This window comes from Ovis canadensis, chromosome 7 (assembly GCF_042477335.2).
Source record: "Ovis canadensis isolate MfBH-ARS-UI-01 breed Bighorn chromosome 7, ARS-UI_OviCan_v2, whole genome shotgun sequence".
Taxonomy (NCBI): Eukaryota; Metazoa; Chordata; class Mammalia; order Artiodactyla; family Bovidae; genus Ovis; species Ovis canadensis.
The window spans coordinates 84,220,691-84,242,106 of NC_091251.1; the positions used below are offsets into that span (position 1 = coordinate 84,220,691).

A 21,416-nucleotide genomic window follows, 5' to 3' on the forward strand; every position below is an offset into this window, starting at 1 on the left:
AAAGTTCTTTATTCCAATATTTCTCAATCCCAACTAATGTTTAGATCACTTTTGGAGCAAAGTAATACTTGTAAACCTTTGAGATGTGCCTGCTGCTGCTGCTAAGTCGCTTCAGTCGTGTCCGACTCTGTGAGACCCCTTAGACGGAAGCCCACCAGGCTCCCCTGTCCCTGGGATTCTCCAGGCAAGAACACTGGAGTGGGTTGCCATTTCCTGCTCCAATGCATGTGACCTCAACATGATTATATCAGATTTAAAAATGTAACCCTGTTCCTTTTAGTGATTGTTTGGTACCAATTTGATCATAAACATATGCAACCTCAAACACAGGAGGTTTGTAGCAAGAATAGAGACCTTACAGAGATCGTCTAGATGATCCAGAACATGCTTTTTTTCCCCTTTTTTCTTACATCGCCACCAAAATAAGAATAAAAATTTGAAATTCTCAGAGGTTACCTTCAGCGATACTTTCACTCTATTGAGCAAAGCCTGCCATGTTAACTCCCGCTTATTACTCTCTGAAATTGCATAAATTGCATAATTGCATAAATTTGCCTTCGGTATGACATCCTTTTCAAATATCTGAAGGTACTTGTGTCTCTTCCTTCTATTCCTAAGTAAAAACATCCTTAAATTTCTTTATATTTTAATTTAAAAATTCTTTGTTAAGCTTCTGATTTGTGGAAAGGCATAGGCCATATTAAATACAGGGGCATTATTCCTAGGTGGAATCTGAGAGCTGTTGCTTAGTAAAAGTGTTATTTATCCTCTTTTTATAGACAAGCAGGATCAGAGGGTTAGTTGAAATTTTATTTTGTAACATTGGATAGGATGGGTTAGTGTAGGTGGAGAATCAAGCCATGGCTTCAGAAGAGCTTCTCTTTTGTCATTATTTTCAGAAATGTCATCATGGTCAGGGTTTAGAACTAAATAGGAAAAATCTTCAGGATATGATTTCTGTGTATATACCTTTATTCTGATACATGTGTTTTCCTCCTACTATATGAGAAAAAAACTTGATTGTTATAACTTATGTATCTTGTTATATTTTAAGCAAATAATTAGAGAAACTTCTTTCTGGGACTTTCCTGGTGGTCCAGTGATTAAGACTTCACTTGCCAATGCAGGCCTTGCGAGTTCGATCCCTGGTTAGAGAGTAAAGATCCCACATGCCTCAGGGCTGAAAAACTAAAATATAAAATGGAAGCAATATTGTGACAAATTCAACAAAGTCTTTAAAAATGCTCTACGTCAAAAACTTTTTTAAAAAAATGACACACTTTTCTGAATATACACATGCGTAAAGTGTAATGTCACTGACCTTGATTACCAGTCTCAGTTCTGTTACTATCAGAAAGCGTATGATAAGGGAAATGGAAAGGGATTGACAAGGTGAGAAGGGAGGTAATGCAAAGGGAGAAGAGTGGTAGAGTAGGTGATATGATTTTGGGAAGCCTTAAATCACAGCTGTTTGGGAGAGTGAGTCTCAATGCTTTGATGTTTGTGACATTCATAACGAGTTTTAAGAACTGACTTATAAAAAATTATTTAAGAGAACTGAAAAAATATTGCACCATTGTCACATTTTTTCATTTAGTCATCTTTACTCCGTGGTAAAGAATCCATCTGCCAATGCAGGAGATGCAGGAGACAGGGGTTCCGTATCTGAATCAGAAAGATCTCCTGGAGGAGGAAATGGCAATCCGCCCCAGTATTCTTGCCTGAAAAATCCCACGGATAGAGGAGCCTGGCAGGCTACTATCCATGGGGTCGCAAAGAGTTGGACACTACTTGAGCATGCATGCAAAGCCTAATTATGCTCTGATCTTTTTGAGGAAAAGTTACTGGTTTTACCGTGCACACACTTTATTACTGACTTATTGAGTTGTACCTCTAGCTTCTTATTCCCAGCAGTTGTATCTTGTTCTCCCAGCAATTTTACTGCTCACTCAGTTCAGTGTTCTGCCTGACAAACATAGCTGTGGTATGTGTATGTACGTGCATAGTCAGTCACTCAGTGATGTCCGACTCTTCGCTACCTCATGGACTATAGCCTGCCAGGCTCCTCTGTTCATGAAATTTTCTAGGCAAGAATAGTGGCGTAGGTTGCCATTTCCTACTCCAGGAGAATTTTCCTGACCCAGGTATCAAACCCAGGTTTCTTGTGTCTCCTGCATTGACAGTTGGATTCTTTACCACTGAGCCACCTAGATAGCTAGTGATATATATATGTAGTTATAGCTAAAAATAAGTTTTTTCAGTTTTCAAATTTGCTGGCTAGCCCGTTAAATTTTTGCTATGCTGCTGCTGCTAAGTCACTTCAGTCGTGTCCGACTCTGTGCGACCCCATAGACGGCAGCCCACCAGGCTCCTCAGTCCATGGGATTTTCCAGGCAAGAGTACTGGAGTGGGTTGCCATTGCCTTCTCCAAAATTTCTGCTATAAGACCTGCTAATAGTTCTCAAAGTGCTATAGCTTAAGAATCACCTGGGTGTTTAATTAATAGAAGGATTCTCAGGTGCTCACCTCCAAAGATTCTGACTTGGTAAATTGAGGATGAGACTCAAAATATGTAAACTTTATAAGTACCCATAGATGACAAACCTTGAACATCTAGGAATGCTCATCAGAATCACTGGGAAGATTGTATTTTTATTATTATTTTTTAATGGACTTCATTTATTTTTTCTTCCAGTTTTATTGAGATATAATTCACACACAGAACTGAATAAGTTTAAGGTGGGCAGCATAATAATTTGACTTATATACATCATGTAATGATTACCATAATAAGTTTAGCAGACATCCATCGTTTTACATAGATACAAAATTTTAAAAAAAGTTTTTTCTTGTGATGAGAACTCAGAATTTACTCTCAGCAATTTTCATATGTAACATATAGCAGTGCCAATTTATTAATCATGTTGTACACAGAAAATTGTAGTTTAAACCAACATGCCAAGCCTACGATTTGAATTTCCAGGGTTGGGATCTAGGCACAAATATCTGGGGAGAAAAATTCTATTGGCAATTGTGATGCATACCACAGGTCAACCATTGATTAGTCTAAGTCCATACTGTATTTTATAGTGACGTTCTAAATATGTGGCAGTGTTAATGTCTTACAGTCCAGATATGTTGTCTGTGTTTGTAAAGAATTTGGGCAGATTTTTTAAAGAGAAGGTATTTAGTAAACAATTTTGAGTGTTGAAAAACAATATTTTACTTCTCTGGGCATTTTTGAAGGACACAACAAAGTATTTTCCTAGAGCAGAGGGGCTCAAGGTATTCTCCAGACCAACATCTTTGCTATTACCTGATAATTTATTAGCATTACAGATCTTTAGACCGATCCAGTCTTTCAAAGTGGAAACTCTGATTGTGAGGGCAGCTAAAGTTTGAGAACCTCCATCTTAGAGTAATAGCTTCAGATTTTTTGGTTTAATTTATCTAGTACTTTTTATATTGTACGGGATCAGAGATTTTTTTTTTTTTTTGAGAGGCTCAAGACTGATTCTAAACCAAGAGAGAGATGATTTTTAAATCATTAGTTAAGAAAAACAAAAGCATATTCTTTTTCAAAACAGAACTTCAACACATACACACACAATCATGTAAACAGATGTAAATCTATTAGCAAATTAAGAATTTTAATTAGTGCATAAATAGGATATTTACATATTAAAGCTATCTCAGATGTGATACAGATTTCATTTTCAGAATGTACCCTCTAATTTCAAACTGATTCAGTTTTTTTCTTTTTATTTCACTGGAACATTAGAAAATAGTGTTAAAACTAAGCACGTTGTGAGATTATTTGAAGGTGAATAATCTTTCTCTAATTGTGGACATAAGTTGGACATATTAAGTTGGAAATGGCAACCTGCTCCAGTATTCTTACCTGGGAAATCCCATGCACAGAGGAGCCTGGGGGGTGACAGTCCATGGGGGGTCGAAAAGAGTTGGCCATAACTTAGTGACTAAACAGCAACAACTAAGTAAGATAATGATCATCTAAACCAACAAAATTTTAAGCTGCTTTCAAAAATAATACAATTGTATGTATTCTTGATGTTTTTTGTTAGAAACAAACCATTTCACCTGTTTTTTGAAATTTCAAATTAATTACAGAGTTTAATTTTCAGAATCTGAAAATTGATTAGAATGAGAAACTGAAAATATTGAATTATATTGTTTACTCAGTTTTACTTTCCATTCCCTGGAAAAAGTATGGTTGTACTTGCTTTATTCCAAGATGAAGAAAAAAAAAATTAACTTGTTTTCAGTTAGTCTTTTTGGGAAACATCTTTAAAAGTTACATGACTACTTTCAGATTTTTCAGTGCAGGTGCATTGGTAGTGTTAAGTGTTAATTCAATGGGAATTCTTCTTAAAATAATCTGATTCTCCCATCTTGAAACTGCTAATTTTTAATGTTTGTAAACTTTGCTACACTTTGTATCATTGTATTTTTCTGGTTTTATCTGTGCATTTGTAAGTTATAAATTTATTTATATGCATACATATGTGTTACAACAAATTTTGTTGTAAAGCCTGTTTTTTTTTGCATACTGCTCTATTGTAACATATCTTTGTGACCCCATAGACTGCAGCCCGCCAGGCTCATCTGTCCATGGAATTCTCCAGGCAAGAACACTGGAGTGGGTAGCCATTTCCTCCTCCAGGGATAATAAGAATACTTTTGATAATAAATACAAAATACTTGTTTGAGGGTAACCCTCCCTTGGGGGAGGCAGGGAACGAGGTTAGAAATCAACTTAATGAAAACTTTCATGTATTATAATAATTACAAGACTCTCTTGGGAAAGATTATATAGAAAACAAAGTGAATCAGCTATCATGTTTCCAGATGGACTAGGAGGACATAAAATAAATGTGATAAACGTGTTGATTTAATTGGTTAACAACATTAACTATACCTCATGCGTTTTCCTGACATAGATTGCAGTGATAAGGGAAGTAATCTTAAACTTCAAGCTTCTCTTTAGCAAGTTGGTATTCTAGTTTCTCAGCTCTCTGCCTGTGCTCTAAATCTCTCCTCTGTTGAGATCACTTACTCTTCCTTGGTGATGATATTGTTGCTATTCACTGTTAATACTGCTTAGTGAATTTTTTTTTTTTTTTAGCTTTTCCCCCCATTCTAAGTTATGTGTGGTATGCTTACTTATATTTGAAAGTGCATATCTGGATAATCACAGTAAATCCCAATAGTATGCCTTGTTCATAGTGCTGACATTGTTATGCTGTTTAATTATGATTGTAATCTATAGGATCATAGGAGTGCTGGTAAAGCACAAATTCAGTGCTGAAGTCAAATCAAATAGCAGATTTGGGCCAAGTACTAAAGCCACTTGTGCACGTTTCCTACTAAGAACACAAGTGAATGAGGCAGTTTCCTTCCTGCAAGAAGCTTTAAGGGACTGTAGAGGGACATAATTATGGCAGAATAACCAGAGTGGTCAGATCTAGGGGAGACGAGCAGTTTTAAAAGACAGCATGCAGAGACAAAATGATGATGGAATTGAATTTTGAAAGTTTCTCACATAAATTTACCAAGTGACATATTGAGAAGGATACCTCAGCAGAGAGAGTAGGGTAGTGAGCCAGAAATGAATAAGCTATTATGCTTTTGAGTAACTACACTGTGGCTGAAGAAATGTGGGAAATGATGAGGATGAAGAGATGGGCAGGAAACTAGCTAAAGGAAGGTTTTACCTGAATAATTAGACTTTGTGAAGTGTACATTTGATGGGATTTTAAGGACATAATATCAGAGCTCTTATTTTGAAAGTATCATTGAGGTAATTTGAGGGCAACATTTAATGAATGTGACAGTGAAGATTAGTTCAGTCAATGATTACTAAATTTCACTGTGTATAATACACATTTTGGGAGTTTAAAAAAAAACAGATTTGGGGAATCTACTTCACATCTACTGAATCAGATTTACAAAGATCGAACCCAGAAGTTTGAAATGTTGACTTTCCCAGGTAATTACAATGCACCTTGACTGGCATTTGCGAATATTGCAGTAAGTAACTACTTTAGTAGACTAAGTTCCATGAGTTCTGTTCTGCTTATCACTATATTCCGAGTACCTACACAGTGCATAGTACTTGATAAATATTCAGTAAATATGTATTGAATTAACAGTTCTTGAATGAAGTTTATTCTGAGGTTCAGGAAGGCCACTTCCCATCTAGTGTTTTGGTTCTCTAAAATATTATGATAATTAAATACATATAATGAAAGCATTGTATGTATGTGAAAGCAGTACACAGTGCCTAGCACATAGTAAGTGCTCAATAAGTGTTTTGGGGAGGGGGGGTGGGAATACTCTACATCTTTTTTCTCCTGGTACTTTGTGTAAATAAGGTATTTTGGGAATTGACTTATGCCTGGCCAGGTCTCCTGAAGTATGTATGCAGATTGGTTTCACTATGGGGAGCTGGATGTTATGCAAATAAAACACCAACAATAGTGAGCTAAGATATTCAAATTAAGTACAGAGATACTCCTTTGTACAAATTAAAAATAAAGTCTAGTGAGAGTATATGAGGTAGACTGGATTACTGATTCTCTCCCCTTAGTGGTTGGTAGTACCAATTAAAAGTTGCTTTGCTTTAAGAGGTAGTTGGTGGGGCAGAAAGAAGTCTTGCCTTTCAATTAGAAGTTTGGATTTACAAGCAGACTCCAGAAAAGAGTTCCTCTGAATAGTTGAGGATCAGGTTCTAAATTCCAAAGCCAACCCGTGTACCTCCCTTTTATGTCTTTGGAGATGTGAAGGAACCCAATTTTGAACTTTATAATAATGGTCTGGGCTTATAAGTACTTATCTTGGTAATTAAAATAAGTTTCTGAGAGGCAGCATAGTCTAGTGTTATTTAATACCATGGTTTCTAGAGTCAGACTGCTTATTTGAATACAGGCTTACCATTTATTAACTACGTAAACTTGGGTAAACTGTTCACGTTCCATTATCTGTAATACGGTGATGATATAATAATTTAAATAAGTTAATAGTTGAAAAATGTTTAGAATACCAATGTGTACATAGTATGTACCATGTATAGATGTTTAGACTCAAAGCTGCAGGCCAAAATGCCAACTAAAGAATGAAAACTTCTTGGAATTTCCCCTGACCTGAGGAGACATCAAGAAGTACCAGGCAGTGAAAACAGTGAGATACACAAATTTTACCTAACAGCTTGGCAAAAATTAAAATGATAAAAAAGATCCATAATATTGATATATTACTGCAGAAAACATGTGCAAATAAATACACACATTCGTGGGTTGGCAGAGACAAAAAATGGAAACAACGTTTTGGAAAGGATAAGTTAAATGCCACATCCTTCAGATCATGGAATTTCACTTAGAATGTCTGTCTTATATAAATACTTACACAAGAAGTGCAAAACTTTAAAGCAGCAAGTAATAGAGTTGATTTTTAAGAAATTTATACGTTAACTTTATTAGAAATGTCTGATCAGAGTGATTATGATCTAACTTCAGTTCTTAAAGTCATTTACAATTAGGAATGCCAACAGGCCTTTGTTGTACAATTAGTAGACAGTACAGATGAATTAACATATATACAGTTATTTTGTATTCTTACTAATCTGAAAAATAATAGGCATTCTCTGTAAAATGGCTACTGCTTATTCATGAACTCTGTACACAAGAAACTGAATAAGACAGCAGCTGTAAATGTATTTCCTATACAAAATCATATGAAGATATAACTGTTAGCTTTTTGTCCAGTACTGTATGTTAAATAATAATGAAATAATAAGTATGTGAAAGCTAGAGTATCACAAAGATTGAGCTATATTGCTAGTTTACTCAAACATTGATTCTAAAATGGTCATGGAAATGGGTAAGCAAACTATTCAAAAGACAGAATTTTTACTGTACTCTTGACTGATTTCTAGCATGACTATCAGATTATGAATGGCACCTTATACAGACATATTAATGGCAGAACTTTATTTGATCTGTACTTAATAAAAACAACATAGATGGAATTGATAATTTAGAGAAAAACGGTGCCCTTATTTGCATGCTAAAAATCTGCTTGTTCTGGTCTACAATAGTTTTATTGTGCCATCTAAGAATAAGTAAATAGAACAGGATTCTCCTTTGTGGAACCTAGACTCCTTCTTGGTCAATAATAATATAATTGTGTGGGGTATGACCTGATAAAAAGAGCCTTCCTGTGAGTAGACAAGAAATGGGGCAGTTCAGATGCTGAAACTTTATTAAGAGTTTTGGAAGTTTTAGCTTTAACCTGAGAAATGTTTTAAGAGCTCCTATAGTCACATGTGAAAAACACCAGATAAATTTCTTCATTAAATCTTTATTACAGGTCTCCTGATTGCTTTATGTCTAGATTGATTATGAATAGAAGATATACTGATTTTCATCACCTTCTTCATCTAATTTAGGTTTGTCAACTCTTGAGGTATCATATTACTTCTTTGATTTCCCCGAAAAACTTGGCTAATGCTCAAATTCCTGTTCTCACAGTCTTCACTAGCTTATATGTTGTCTTTTAAATGTTTTTTCCAAACTGTCATTTGTAATGGATTTGTCTTATAAACTTAGTTGCCATATCTTGGACAATCATTATCTTCAAAGTTCTGAACAATACAAATATTTCTAAAGGTATGGAGATAATGCATCATGACGGTTAGCTTGATCAAATGCCCTTTAAAAGCATATAATACGTAATAAAAGGATTTGTTTTTCACCAAGTATTTCAGTTGGGTAGTAATTTGTTGGTAGCTTAGATTTGGTTGAGTAATTAAATGAAAGAGGGCTTAGTAAATCTGATGGAAGTTTCTGGTAAAATTCTGATTACCTGGACTAATTATGGCATTTGAACCAATATCCATGTTTATCATAAGATCATTGATTATCAGTCTTTTTTTGTTGTTGTTGATTTTACTTGAACCAGATAGGAATCTGTTTCCCACTGCCATTGCTGCCTCTTACCTGCCAATCCAAAAGGGAAAAGAAGTGAGAGAAACAGTGTCTGAGATGTTAAACTTTTATTATTGCACATTTAAAACATTTACTTAAAGTCAATGAGAACAATGAATGCAAATTTAAAAATGAAGTTTTTAGACTGAGGACATTGTCAGATTTTCATGTTAGCCTTAGCATGTAATATATTTTTGTGTTTTTTTAAAAAAAATTCTACAGCATTGAGATAATCCTGATTCACAAATACCAAGTTATAAGTAGTAATATTTTTAAATAGCTCACCTTAAATCTCAAAATACTCAAGTTAAATTAATCTAGATGCTTGAATTGAACTTTTTCTATCAAAGTTCACTTACTAATAGTAGCAAATATTCACATTCCTTATGAAAGTATAAAAAGTCAGATGAGCACACACTCTTGAGAATGAGGACCTTGCTTTTTTTGGGGAATGTTACTTCTGTGATTGAATCTTTGTAGCTTTGCAGATCGCTGGAGGGAGAAGAGATTTACGTGGAAGCAATTATGTACTTAGTTCGTAGAATATAAGGAAGATTAACTGAAATAATGCTGGCAAGATCCTTAACATAGTGCTCAGTGCTTAGTAAATGGTAATGGTTATTTTCAACATTTAATAAATAATTGACTTAATTGGATTAGGTTGAGGGTCATAGGAGGCCAGCTGACTATTTGAGGTAGAAGCCACATTCTGCATTCAGAAGATAAAGCCTTGTGGAAGAGCAGACACGTAAATAAGAAAACACCTGCATTCAAATCCTGTCTGCTACAGCATGGCTATTTTTAGCCTAATGAATCCCAGATTCCTAGTATATAAAATAGGGATAATATTAAATCTATTTATAGATTGTTTTGAGAGAAGTAGTACAGGTAATATTTGACATGTAGTAGGTTTTAATAAACAATAGCTACTAAAGAAGCAGCTAAGGCCAGAACCAGGTTAGCCTTGTCTACCTTCAGCTGGTAGATAATGCTACATAGTGATACAAAGAAAGATGGTTCTGCTTGGATGACTTATGAAAATCTTTCTAACTGGTTTTATTCTTGGAAGAGTTGCCTAAAGATACATAATTATATTGACACCCTCAGTAATTTTCTTTGGTTTCCCAGGTGGCTCAGTGGTAAAGAATCCACCTGCCAATGCAGGAGACTCAAGTTTGATTCCTGGGTTGGAAAGACCCCGTGGAGAAGGAGATGGCAACTCACTCCAATATTCTTGCCTGGAAGAATCCCATGGTTAGAGGAGCCTGCTGGGCTCCAGTCCATGGGGTCACAAAGAGTCGGACACAACTGAGCACACGTGCACGCATCTTCACCAGTAATCCTTCTTAGCCTGTTCTCTTAAATTTTTAGTATCGTGCCACATCTTTTTTTTTTCCATACCCCTGCATTTATTTGGTACCTTTTGTGTCAGTAAAGATAAGGAACTGCTAAGGGAGTAAGCAACCTGAAAACAGTAGCTGATTATAGATGCTAATGTAAATTCCTATAGTTTATAGTCTGGATTGCTTGCATGGTAGGGGAGAGGGTAAGAAAGCCCAAAGTAAGACTACTTGTGAATGGCTGTGAAACTACAGCCTTAGATATACAGGCTACTTGTAAGGTTTTGGCCAAATCAAAAACATCCTCTCCAATTTGATGTGCCAGGGAGGAAACACTTGGTTTGGAGAGATAAAAAGCTTTATCTTGGACTTCTTGTGAGAGTTCCTTTTGTCTACAGTAATCCAAAAAATTGTATAGCTGTCTTGTAAAAATACATTTATGTAGTAGGATAAACCTCTATACAATTACATGGCATCTTCTAATCTTTTCATCGTAAACAGAAAAATGTAAAATGAATTTTATTCAAGCAAAGGCAAACTGACGTTTAAATTTCTGTCTTTTTTTCCTCTCCTCTTTTGTTAAATAGGATAAGTTCTGAACGTCGAAAAGAGAAGTCTAGAGATGCAGCCAGATCTCGTCGAAGTAAAGAGTCTGAAGTTTTTTATGAGCTTGCTCATCAGTTGCCACTCCCCCATAATGTAAGCTCACATCTTGATAAGGCTTCTGTTATGAGGCTCACCATCAGCTATTTGCGTGTGAGGAAACTTCTGGATGCTGGTGAGTTGTTTTACAAGGACATGATAGGTCTAAAATTTAGAAACCAAAAGTAATTGGAAATTACTTTTAGAAGGTGGTCATACTCCCACTTCTTTAACATGATATCCTTTTTATTACCTGCTTTTAAAGCTTCAGTCAGGAATGGTAAGATATTGGCCTCCCTCCGCCTCTTTTACTCTTGCCATACTTACCTACCTACTTACATTTATCTTACCTTAGTGACATGACCCTTCTCTTTTCAGTGGTTTGCCTTGCTTTATTACTTTAAATAATCATTAAAAGCAGCTGGCAAATCTAAATTTAGTGTCTGTTCTCTGGCTTTGACTGTTTTGTATTAAAAGAATGACAGAAGAAAAAATTTAAATATATGGAAAAAAATATGTGCTACATGTATTAAATAAAGTATCTGGGGAAAACTTTTAAAAAACATCTGAATATTACTATTATTTAAGTATAAAACTTTAACCGTTTTTTCTTCTTGTACCTTTTTTAGGTGATTTGGATATTGAAGATGAAATGAAGGCACAGATGAACTGCTTTTATTTGAAGGCCTTGGATGGTTTTGTTATGGTTCTCACAGATGATGGTGACATGATTTACATTTCTGACAATGTGAACAAATACATGGGATTAACTCAGGTAAAATGCCCACATATTAAGAGCTGTTCTGTATGTGCTTATGATTTTGTTATAGATCTAATTTTTAAAATGTTTTTATTTTTACAGTTTGAACTAACTGGACACAGTGTGTTTGATTTTACTCATCCTTGTGACCATGAGGAAATGAGAGAAATGCTTACACACAGAAATGGTGAGAAGAAAAGTTTTTTGTTTGATTTATTTTGACAGGTGATTTTACTTAATTGGATACTATCACTAATCTTAAAATTTTGTACTAACCTAAGGCAAAACCTCATCTCATGCTTAATAAAATGTTACTCTGTTCTTTGTTATATCCATGTTATTCTATTTTTTAGGAGTTTCATAAAAATACCTACGTTTTGAAAAAAGTCCATCTAATTCTGTAAATAATTATAGAGATATAAGACTTGATAAAATACAGTGGAAAAATAAATAAAAATCAGGACCAAGTAAGTTAATTTAATATTAACATTAAGGCAAGGAAGTCAGTCATACAAATAATAGGATTTTACATAGTTTAATATTAAAGTTAAGGTGCCAGTTTGGGTTCAAGCTTCTGAATGCCCAAGAAAAAAAAAGCTCACCAAATTTTAAAACATAACTGCTTATTTGACCCCTTAGATTGTTCATAATAACTGAAGACTATATAGTTCAGTTACAGAGTACTATATTATGGATGCCCTTGCATTTTTTGTTGTTGTTGAGTTGCTAAGTCGTATCCAAGTCTTTGTGACCCCATGGATTGCAGCATGCCAGATTGTCTTTCACTATCTCCCTGAGTTTGCTCCAACTCATGTCCATTGAGTCAGTGATGCCATCCAACCATCTTGTTCTGTGTCGTCCCCTTCTCCTCCTGCCTTCAATACTTTCCAGGATCACAGTCTTTTCCAATGAGTATGCTCTTCGCATTGGATGGCCAAAGTATTGGAGCTTCAGCATTAGTCCTTCCAGTGAATATTCAGGGTTGATTTCCTTTAGGGTTGACTGGTTTGACCTCCTTGCTGTCCAAGAGACTCTCATGAATCTTCTCCAGCACTACAGTTCAAAAGCATCAATTCTTCGACACTCAGCTTTCTTTATGGTCCAACTCTCACATCTTTACATGACTACTGGAAAAACCATAGCTTTGACTATATGGACTTTGGTCGACAAAGTGATGTCTTTGCTTTTTAATATGCTGTCTAGGTTTGTCATAGCTTTCCTTCCAAGAAACAGGCATCTTCTAATTTCATGTCTGTAGTTATCGTCCACAGTGATTTTGCAGCCCAATAAGAGAAAGTTAGTCACTGTTTCTACCTTTCCCCTTCTATTTGCCATGAAGTGATGGGACTGGATGCCATGATCTTAAAAATGTTGAGTTTTTAAGCCAGCCTTTTCATTTTCCTCTTTCACCCTCATCAAGAGTCTCTTTAGTTCTTCTTCACTTTCTGCCATTAGAGTGGTATCATCTACATATCTGAGGTTGTTGATATTTCTCCCAGCAATCTTGATTCCAGTTTGTGATTCATCAAGCCTGGCATTTCACATGATGTACTCTGCATATAAGTTAAATAAATAGGGTGACAGTATACAGCCTTGAGGTATTCCTTTCCCAATTTTGAACCAGTCAGTTCTTCCATGTAAGGTTCTAACTTGCTTCTTGACCTGCATACAGGTTTCTCAGGAGACAGGTAAGATGATCTGGTATTCCCATCTCTTTAAAAAAGATCTACTAGGACCTTTAACTTTTAGGAATGAATTGTTAAAAATAATCAAATGTTTCAAGATTTGGGAAAAAGGTACTTTGTGCATTACAAATCTTAACAAATAAAGTCTTTTCATAAGTGTGCCTTGTTAAGCAGAGTATATGGATCATAATTTGATCTTTCTTTCATGACTCAAAGTTACCACACTGAAAATTTGTCTCTGTGCTCTGCAGTTGTTCTTTGCAGCTCTCCCATTTAAGCATATGTTTGTCTGTTTCTACAGTAAACCTCATTGATTATTCTTTGTCAGTGATCTTTTATGGTTTCCGTTCTAACCACATCTCATTTCTACTAAAAGTTAACGTTTACTGGAGATTATCGGCACTAGGACACTGTTTTCTGCATTTTATATGCTTTTACTCCTTTAAAAACCTTATGAAGTTACAATTTCTGTTCTACTGAGAAAACTGAGTTACAGAGTTACTGGCTAACTTGCCAAAGATTATTTGGTTAGCACAGTGAGGGTTAACGAAGGTAGACTGGTTCAAGTCTATACTCCTTAGTACTTTAGAGCTCTTTCCATATTCACCAACTCTCAATACATTCCTACTGCCATTTCTTACCTCGGAGCCCTCTTCTGTTTTTTAATTTCATGTTGTGTGTTTACTGTGAACTTGGAAAAGCAAATGCATACTTCTTAGAATTTTGTGTAAAGGAGGAGTAAATATACTCTGAGCAAGGACCTAAGTGGACTGCTGATGAGTTTAATATATAACTTCTAGTGTTTATACTTTGACGTTTGTATTGGCAGCTCAGTGCTTCCCTTGGTCTAGACTATAAATGCATAGATATTTGGAAGTCTTATTTTGGTTTGGTGATGATGCTAATGCATTATTCTAAATCCAATCTAGTCTACTTATTAGAGCTTAGATGTATGTTTTTAACCAGATGCTTTTGTTAAAGCACATGTACTACTCTTATTGTAATAGATTTGTGATTTAAATTATGAACTTAAAAAAAATAATTCCTAATGGTGGTTAGTGAATTTCTGATATTTTGTTGGGAAACAAAAATGCAGATTTTCACTTTTAGCAAAGTAGGGCTGCTACAATACAGTACATTTTAAGGATACACTAAGAGCCTATGGTATGTTTATACAGCATAGTCCTATTTCATTTAAATTCTAAATAGAATTTAGAGTTCATTAAATTATTATAAAGTATTTATTTTTATAGAGCTGAAAACTTAGTTGTTTAAAATTTTATTAAGAAAATGTTAGTAGTGTTCACTTACCTTAGTGTTAAATTTATCTTCATGTCCCAGTTCAAAGGCTTTAGGTTTCCGTCGGGCAGTCTAATTCAAGTTTAGATTATGAAGGACTGAAAATACCTCAGAGGCTTTACATGTGGATGTCTGCTGCTACCACAAGGACCCCTTCCCCGCCCCCCATACACGCACTCCTATACCATCACCCAAGGCCATTATGGTTCTTATTGCATCTTAACATTCACTTTCAATTGCTTCTAGGGAGGGCAAATTCAGTCCTATTTAAGTAAACCTGAATAACTTGTTATCAGCACCAAGACTGTCCCAACTTGCCTATGTTCCATAATTCCAAGTATGAACTAGAACTCTTCTTTCTCAAGAGTCCAGTATTTCTAGCTATGCAAGCCTAAATTTATTCTTTTTGACTTGACACTTTCAATATACTAGCCTTAAAATCTCCAGACCTTTTTTTATAAGTTCTCTTTTCCCTTATTTCCATTAATCTTCCAAGTTTTTATAGATTCTACCTCTTCATTTGTCTTTTGTCACCCTTTTTTTCACTTCTACTGCCTGCTGCTCAGCCCCTCGTTACCATCATTATTCTAACATACATATTTTGCTGCTATATTAATGTTCCTTAGGTTGCTATTGTGCTTCCCAACTCAAAATTTTTTGGAAGCTGCATTTGTATACTAAAGACTGATCTAATTGTGGCACCCATGGCCCTCTCTAGTTATAGCCCTAACCATCCCTTCTAACTTTGTCTGATTACTCTTCTGTATGTACTTTATATTAGAGTCAAACTGAACTATGCACACTGTTCCCAAATGTGTGATGTTTTTCCTCACCTCTATGTTTTTCACTCTTCCTTTTGCCCAAATGTTGTTACTCATCTCTACTTACTGAAATTCTAACATCTCTTTTTCTGAGAAGGAGTTTTTGATTTCCCCTTGACTTAAAGTTATCTCCTGATCTCTCTTTGTTCTTTTTCAAAGTGTTCTTGTAAGTCTTGAGCATTTACTTTGCATTGTGTTGTTGTCACTGACCTCACTACATCTACTCAATTTTTAACTTCTTCAGGACAGGCATTGTGTCTTGTTCATCTTTATATTGCCTGAAATATCCAGTCAATAGCCTGAATAATGAATACTTGAATGAAGTATTTGGCTTGAATCAGACTGATCAATGAAGAGAAGAAATGAAGTTGCTCTTTGTTAGTTGAGTGTAATCTCATTTTATTAGTTATTGAGGCTTAGAATGGGAGTAAACACACTTCAGGTTGTTTAATTCTAACTTTGCTTTGAAAAGTCATTCAATATGTTTTTTTCCCCTAGTAACAAAGTAGAGATTTCCTCTTTGCAATTTCCTCCTTGCTTTACAGGAAAATTTTAGAAAAATCAGATATATAAAGATGTTATTTGGTATTAAAAAGAAATTTTATATTTGAAAAGTTCTATAAATATACAGAATGTTTGTTATAAATTGAGCTAACACATTTGGAGGAGTTTGCTTAAGTTCTTTTTTGGCGGGGGTGGGGGAGGTGTGCTTTATACACTGATAACACAGTTAGGGAGCAAATTCATACTGTGTTTATATTTCTTTGTAATCTGACCAACTCTGTTGGCTTGAATGTGAAATGATTAAGTGTTATTCTCATTGCACCATCTCAGGGAATCACTGCTATTGTGAACCCGTTACTTACTACAAGTGTGTTAAATCCCTTAGATATATTGGAGTGAGCAAAGCAGGTGTGAAGCATTGTTCTCATATTGAGACTTTCCATTGAATAGCACCTAGGTACTGGGCACTGTGCTACTTCTTCTGTAACAAATTTGTATATTTAATTATGTTTTTAAACTTTATTTCATGTTTTCTTTAGGCCTTGTAAAAAAGGGTAAAGAGCAAAATACACAGCGGAGCTTTTTTCTCAGAATGAAGTGTACCCTAACTAGCCGGGGGAGAACTATGAACATAAAATCTGCAACATGGAAAGTAAGTATAAAAATGATCTGTGAATACAGCTGATTCCTAGATAAATTAATGCATCTTCACATTACTAGTAGTAAGACAACATTAGAACTGTGAGGGAAAACTTATTGTTCCTTTGTGTTTATAGATTTGATATCCAAAAAAGTTTAGTAATTCATCAGTTAAGAGGCATGAACTTAAGTTATGTGGACATTCAGCTTTGCCAGCCACCCAGTGTTTGAATCTTGCTAACATTAATATTTTATTCATTGTTGTATCATTTCTTTGCTCAGTTTTGAAACATCATCATCAGAGCAAGAAATAACCATCAAACAGGTATAGTGGCCAGATAAAAACAAGCTCAGATTTGTACGAAGGGAAATTTTTTCAAAGACTAATCTTATGGTACCTGAAGAGTAGGTCATGGGTGGTAGTGTAGAGAAAACACTGATTTTCAAAAATATAGTGATCTACTAATGATAGTAAATTTTATCAAAGCTTACTTGCCATGTTAGACTCAACTGTCTCTGCGTTTTGTTTTTTACTAGCATAAGTTTTTTAAAAAACTGTTTTGTTTTCCTTCATACTCAGGTACTTCACTGCACAGGCCATATTCATGTATACGATACCAACAGTAACCAATCTCAGTGTGGGTATAAGAAACCACCGATGACATGCTTGGTGCTGATTTGTGAACCCATTCCTCATCCATCAAATATTGAAATTCCTTTAGACAGCAAGACTTTTCTCAGTCGTCACAGTCTGGATATGAAATTTTCTTATTGTGATGAAAGGTAAGTGAAATAAAATATAACTTGAAATTTTTAATTAGTCCGCAGAATTGTTTTAGCTGTTGACTACAGTAAAGACTGAAAGCTGAAAGAAAAATAGACCTCTTTAATAAATCTAGTTCTCTAGCTGTGGTGTGCAGGCTTCCTTCCACTTAAATTGAGTACAATCATACATCCTAGAATAAAGATTAACTTTACAGATTAATTCAACCACATTTATTGAACATTTACTGTGTACTTACTCTAGCAGGTGCTATCCAGTGATTATTAAGATGAGGTTTTTTTTTCCTTTAGGTGTTCTAATTTATTTAAAGAAAAAAATATATTTCAGAGACATACAATACATAATTTGAGGAAGGATTACTTCTGGTTGTGGACTAGAAAGGAAAGCCTTTGGTTGTCTCTTCATCCTACATATTTTTCCTGAGCAGCTTTATCCTTGCTGATGGTGCTGTTTTGCAGATTTCTATCCATATCTATTTCCATTTAATTGCCAATTTGATATTTTTATCTAGATACATATTCTTCTGTATTATAAACTAAATATTTCCATACCTGGTTGAACCATTCCTATCCCAAAACAACTTCAGAAACAGTTTTTCCTCTTAGAATACCTGTCATGATTAATATACCAGTGAACACATATAACTCCAGCAAAAATTGGAAAGTCATCCTTAACTTTTCTTTTGCTCACTGATCTACATTCTGTTTCAAAATCTTAATAGATTTACTATGTGTGTCTCCTCCATTCCCTCCTTCCACTCTTGCTTTCGTGCCATTGAGTTCTTCAGCTCATTATTACCTTTTGCTTGAACTGTTGCCATTAAAGTCTCCTAACTGCATCTCTGCCAACAGATTTGTGCCCTTTTAGTCTCCTCCAGGTTTCCAAGAAGTGAACTTCCTAATGTGAAAATCAGATCATGTCTTGTAAAAATGCCTCATTGCTTCCCTTCATCTTCACACACAAACTTTTGTTTATAAAAAATATTAGAAGGGTGGGAGATTTTTATTTATCAAAAGAAGACATGCATTTTGAAAATCTGAAAGAAAAATAGACCTCTTTAATAAATCTAAACTTCTTAGCATGGCAAGGAAAGATATTTATGATCTGGCCCCTGGTGACTTCTACCCCGTTTTTTTGGTGGTTTTTTTTTTTTTGAGATTTTATTTTTGACCGTGCTAGGCCTTTGTTGTGGTGCACGGCCTTCTCTCGTTGTGGTGTGCAGGCTCAGTTGCCCTGTGGCATGTGGGATGTGACCAGGGATCAAACCCATGTCCCCTGCTTTGGATGGTGAATTCTTTACCATTGGACCACCACGGACGTTCCTGATTTTCCCAAATTAATCAGGAGGATGGGAAGACCCTTCTGATGTGGCCCTTAATACCCTACTTCCAGAGAACTCCACATGCTATTTTGTTGTCTTAGTACAGTGATAGTTTTCTTAACTCCAAACACAAACTTAGCTTCTAAGAGTCACTCACCGCATCTACTTGTAGAGCTTTCCTTGTTTCTTTAAAAAGCTACTGTTCCTTATATGTGGTCTGTCATAGCCTTTTTTCTGTTTTGAAATTATTTGCTTGCTTGTCCCATTTTTTACTGTAAAACTGTAACATACTGGCTGAAGGCATAGGTTTTGTAACCAGACTACTAAATGCTGACTTTGCTGCCTATATCCAGATGATCTTAGACACATTTCTACTTTGCTTTGAGCATCAGTTTGTCACAGTATAATACATGTATTTGTATTATTTTAAAATTGAACGTTATACGAGAAAATTGATCTTAAGCCCTATCCTACTGGACGGGAAAATGTGAGAAAGCACTGGCTTTGGAATCACATCATTCTTGATTCAATCCTGGCTTGTGGTCCTGGTACTTATAGTGTGGCCTGGGTGTTAGAACTTAGCTGTTCTAAATCTCATCTTCCTTATCTGTTAAATAAGGGCCATGCTTCAAAAGGCTGTGGTAAGGATTATGAGAGTTTGTTGAGAGCCTAGTGCACATAGTGACTGCTTTACCACTGGGGTTAACTTGAAGAAACACAAAGACAGAAATGCCAAGAGATATTTTATCGTGTTTGGTGCCAGTATTTATATCAATGCATGATAGAACAGATATGCCAATCCTTCTTTAGGAACTATTTTTACGTTTTTGAACTCAGTATATAAAGTATAGGGGTGGGTTGGGAAGAAAGGAAAGTGATGGAGTTAGAATTATAATGAAAGGGAGTGACATTGTCCTTCTGATTATATCAGAAAGTTATCCAAATGGTTGTGATAGAGAGCTAAAAGCAGCCTGCTTAGAGACCAACCAAGTAAGATTTTGAGTCTGACCAGGAGATAGATGTTTTCTGGTTACTCTTTCTAGAACTTCTCACAGTTATACCCGTTAAGAACCAACATGGAAAAAATTTTGGAAAAATTTGCCTTCTAGAACTTCTCACAGCTATACCCATTAAGAACCAATGTAGAAAAAATTTTGCTCAGTATTGAGGAATTCTAACATATCAGACTTCTTACATCCAAAATATCCCACAAATGACTATTATTTATTGTCCTAATTTCCACTTGTAATCATTCAAACATTTGAGTAGCTACTGTTTGTGGCACAATGATGTAGTGAGGTTCAGTTCAGTCTTTCAGTCGTGTCCGACTCTTTGTGACCCCATGAATCGCAGCACGCCAGGCCTCCCTGTCCATCACCAACTCCCAGGGTTCACTCAGACTCACATCCATCGAGTCAGTGATGCCATCCAGCCATCTCATCCTCTGTCGTCCCCTTCTCCTCCTGCCCCCAATCCCTCCCAGCATCAGAGTCTTTTCCAGTGAGTCAACTCTTCGCATGAGGTGGCCAAAGTACTGGAGTTTCAGCTTTAGCATCATTCCTCCCAAAGAAATCCCAGGGCTGATCTCCTAATGAAGTTTAATATTAAATAGTTCCTGTCCCATGATACTTAGAAAAAAATGAATTGTGTACTGCATAGTTGCTTTATATTACAGGTTTATAGTCCATTAAAAACACTTTTTGGTTAAATTTTCTTGATCACTCCTCCCCCTTTTGGTACAAAAAGCTAACGTTAAATTAATTTTACCTTTTTCCCTCAAATATGAATAAAATTGACCTTCTAGGAAACCATGTTGTTATATTTTGACATACATTGTCCCTTAGTGATAGAGGTACCTCAACTCAGATTGAGAAGCACTGATTGACATCTGATTAAATCAAAGCTCCTTAACATGATATACAAAAGCGCTCATTAATCCGATTCTCTTGCCTGCTTCTCCAGCCTCACCTCCCAACTAGCCTGCCTGTACAATGTCAAGCATTTTCGTATCTCTGTCTTTGCTTGTAGTGTACTTTCTTCCCCAAATAATTTACTCTCTCTTGACTCTCTTCTATACTCAACTCATAAGTCTCCTAAAAGAACCTGTCCCTCATCCCCATGATTCCTTATCATGGACAGGGGTGGTTCCTCTGATTCCTGCAGTATTACTATCACTGCACCTGCCACATAATTTCTTTTAGTAGTATGGCTAATTGCACCAGAAAATTCACTATAGGTTGAGTTTTTGCCTTTGCATTTTCACATCTACAACAGTGCCAGGCACATATGAGAATATAAAGGTTTAAATAATGAAAAAATTTTAATTCCATGAGAATTTTTAAAAATATATAACCCATATAAGACCAATTAAAATTATATTGGTGGCTCATATGGTAAAGCGTCTGCCTGTAATGTGGGAGACCTGGGTTCAATCCCTGGGTCAGGAAGATCCCCTTGAGAAGGAAATGGCAACCCACTCCAGTACTCTTGCCTGGAAAATCCCATTGGACGGAGGAGCCTGGTAGGCTACAGTCCATGGGACTGCAAAGAATCGGACACAACTGAGTGACTTCACTTTTAAAGCATAATTAGGACTGTTGTGATTTATTATTATTA

At 35.5% G+C, this 21,416-nt stretch overlaps 1 protein-coding gene across 1 annotated transcript in view; it reads left to right on the top strand.

Moving 5' to 3' along the window:
- Positions 1 to 21,416, top strand: part of HIF1A (hypoxia inducible factor 1 subunit alpha) — a 46,803-nt gene that overhangs the window by 11,171 nt on the left and 14,216 nt on the right. The window contains exons 2-6 of the mRNA XM_069596763.1: positions 10,933 to 11,123; positions 11,617 to 11,762; positions 11,850 to 11,934; positions 16,596 to 16,708; positions 17,276 to 17,478. Coding sequence (XP_069452864.1) covers positions 10,933 to 11,123; positions 11,617 to 11,762; positions 11,850 to 11,934; positions 16,596 to 16,708; positions 17,276 to 17,478 — 738 coding nt within the window. The remainder of the gene's footprint in view (positions 1 to 10,932; positions 11,124 to 11,616; positions 11,763 to 11,849; positions 11,935 to 16,595; positions 16,709 to 17,275; positions 17,479 to 21,416) is intronic.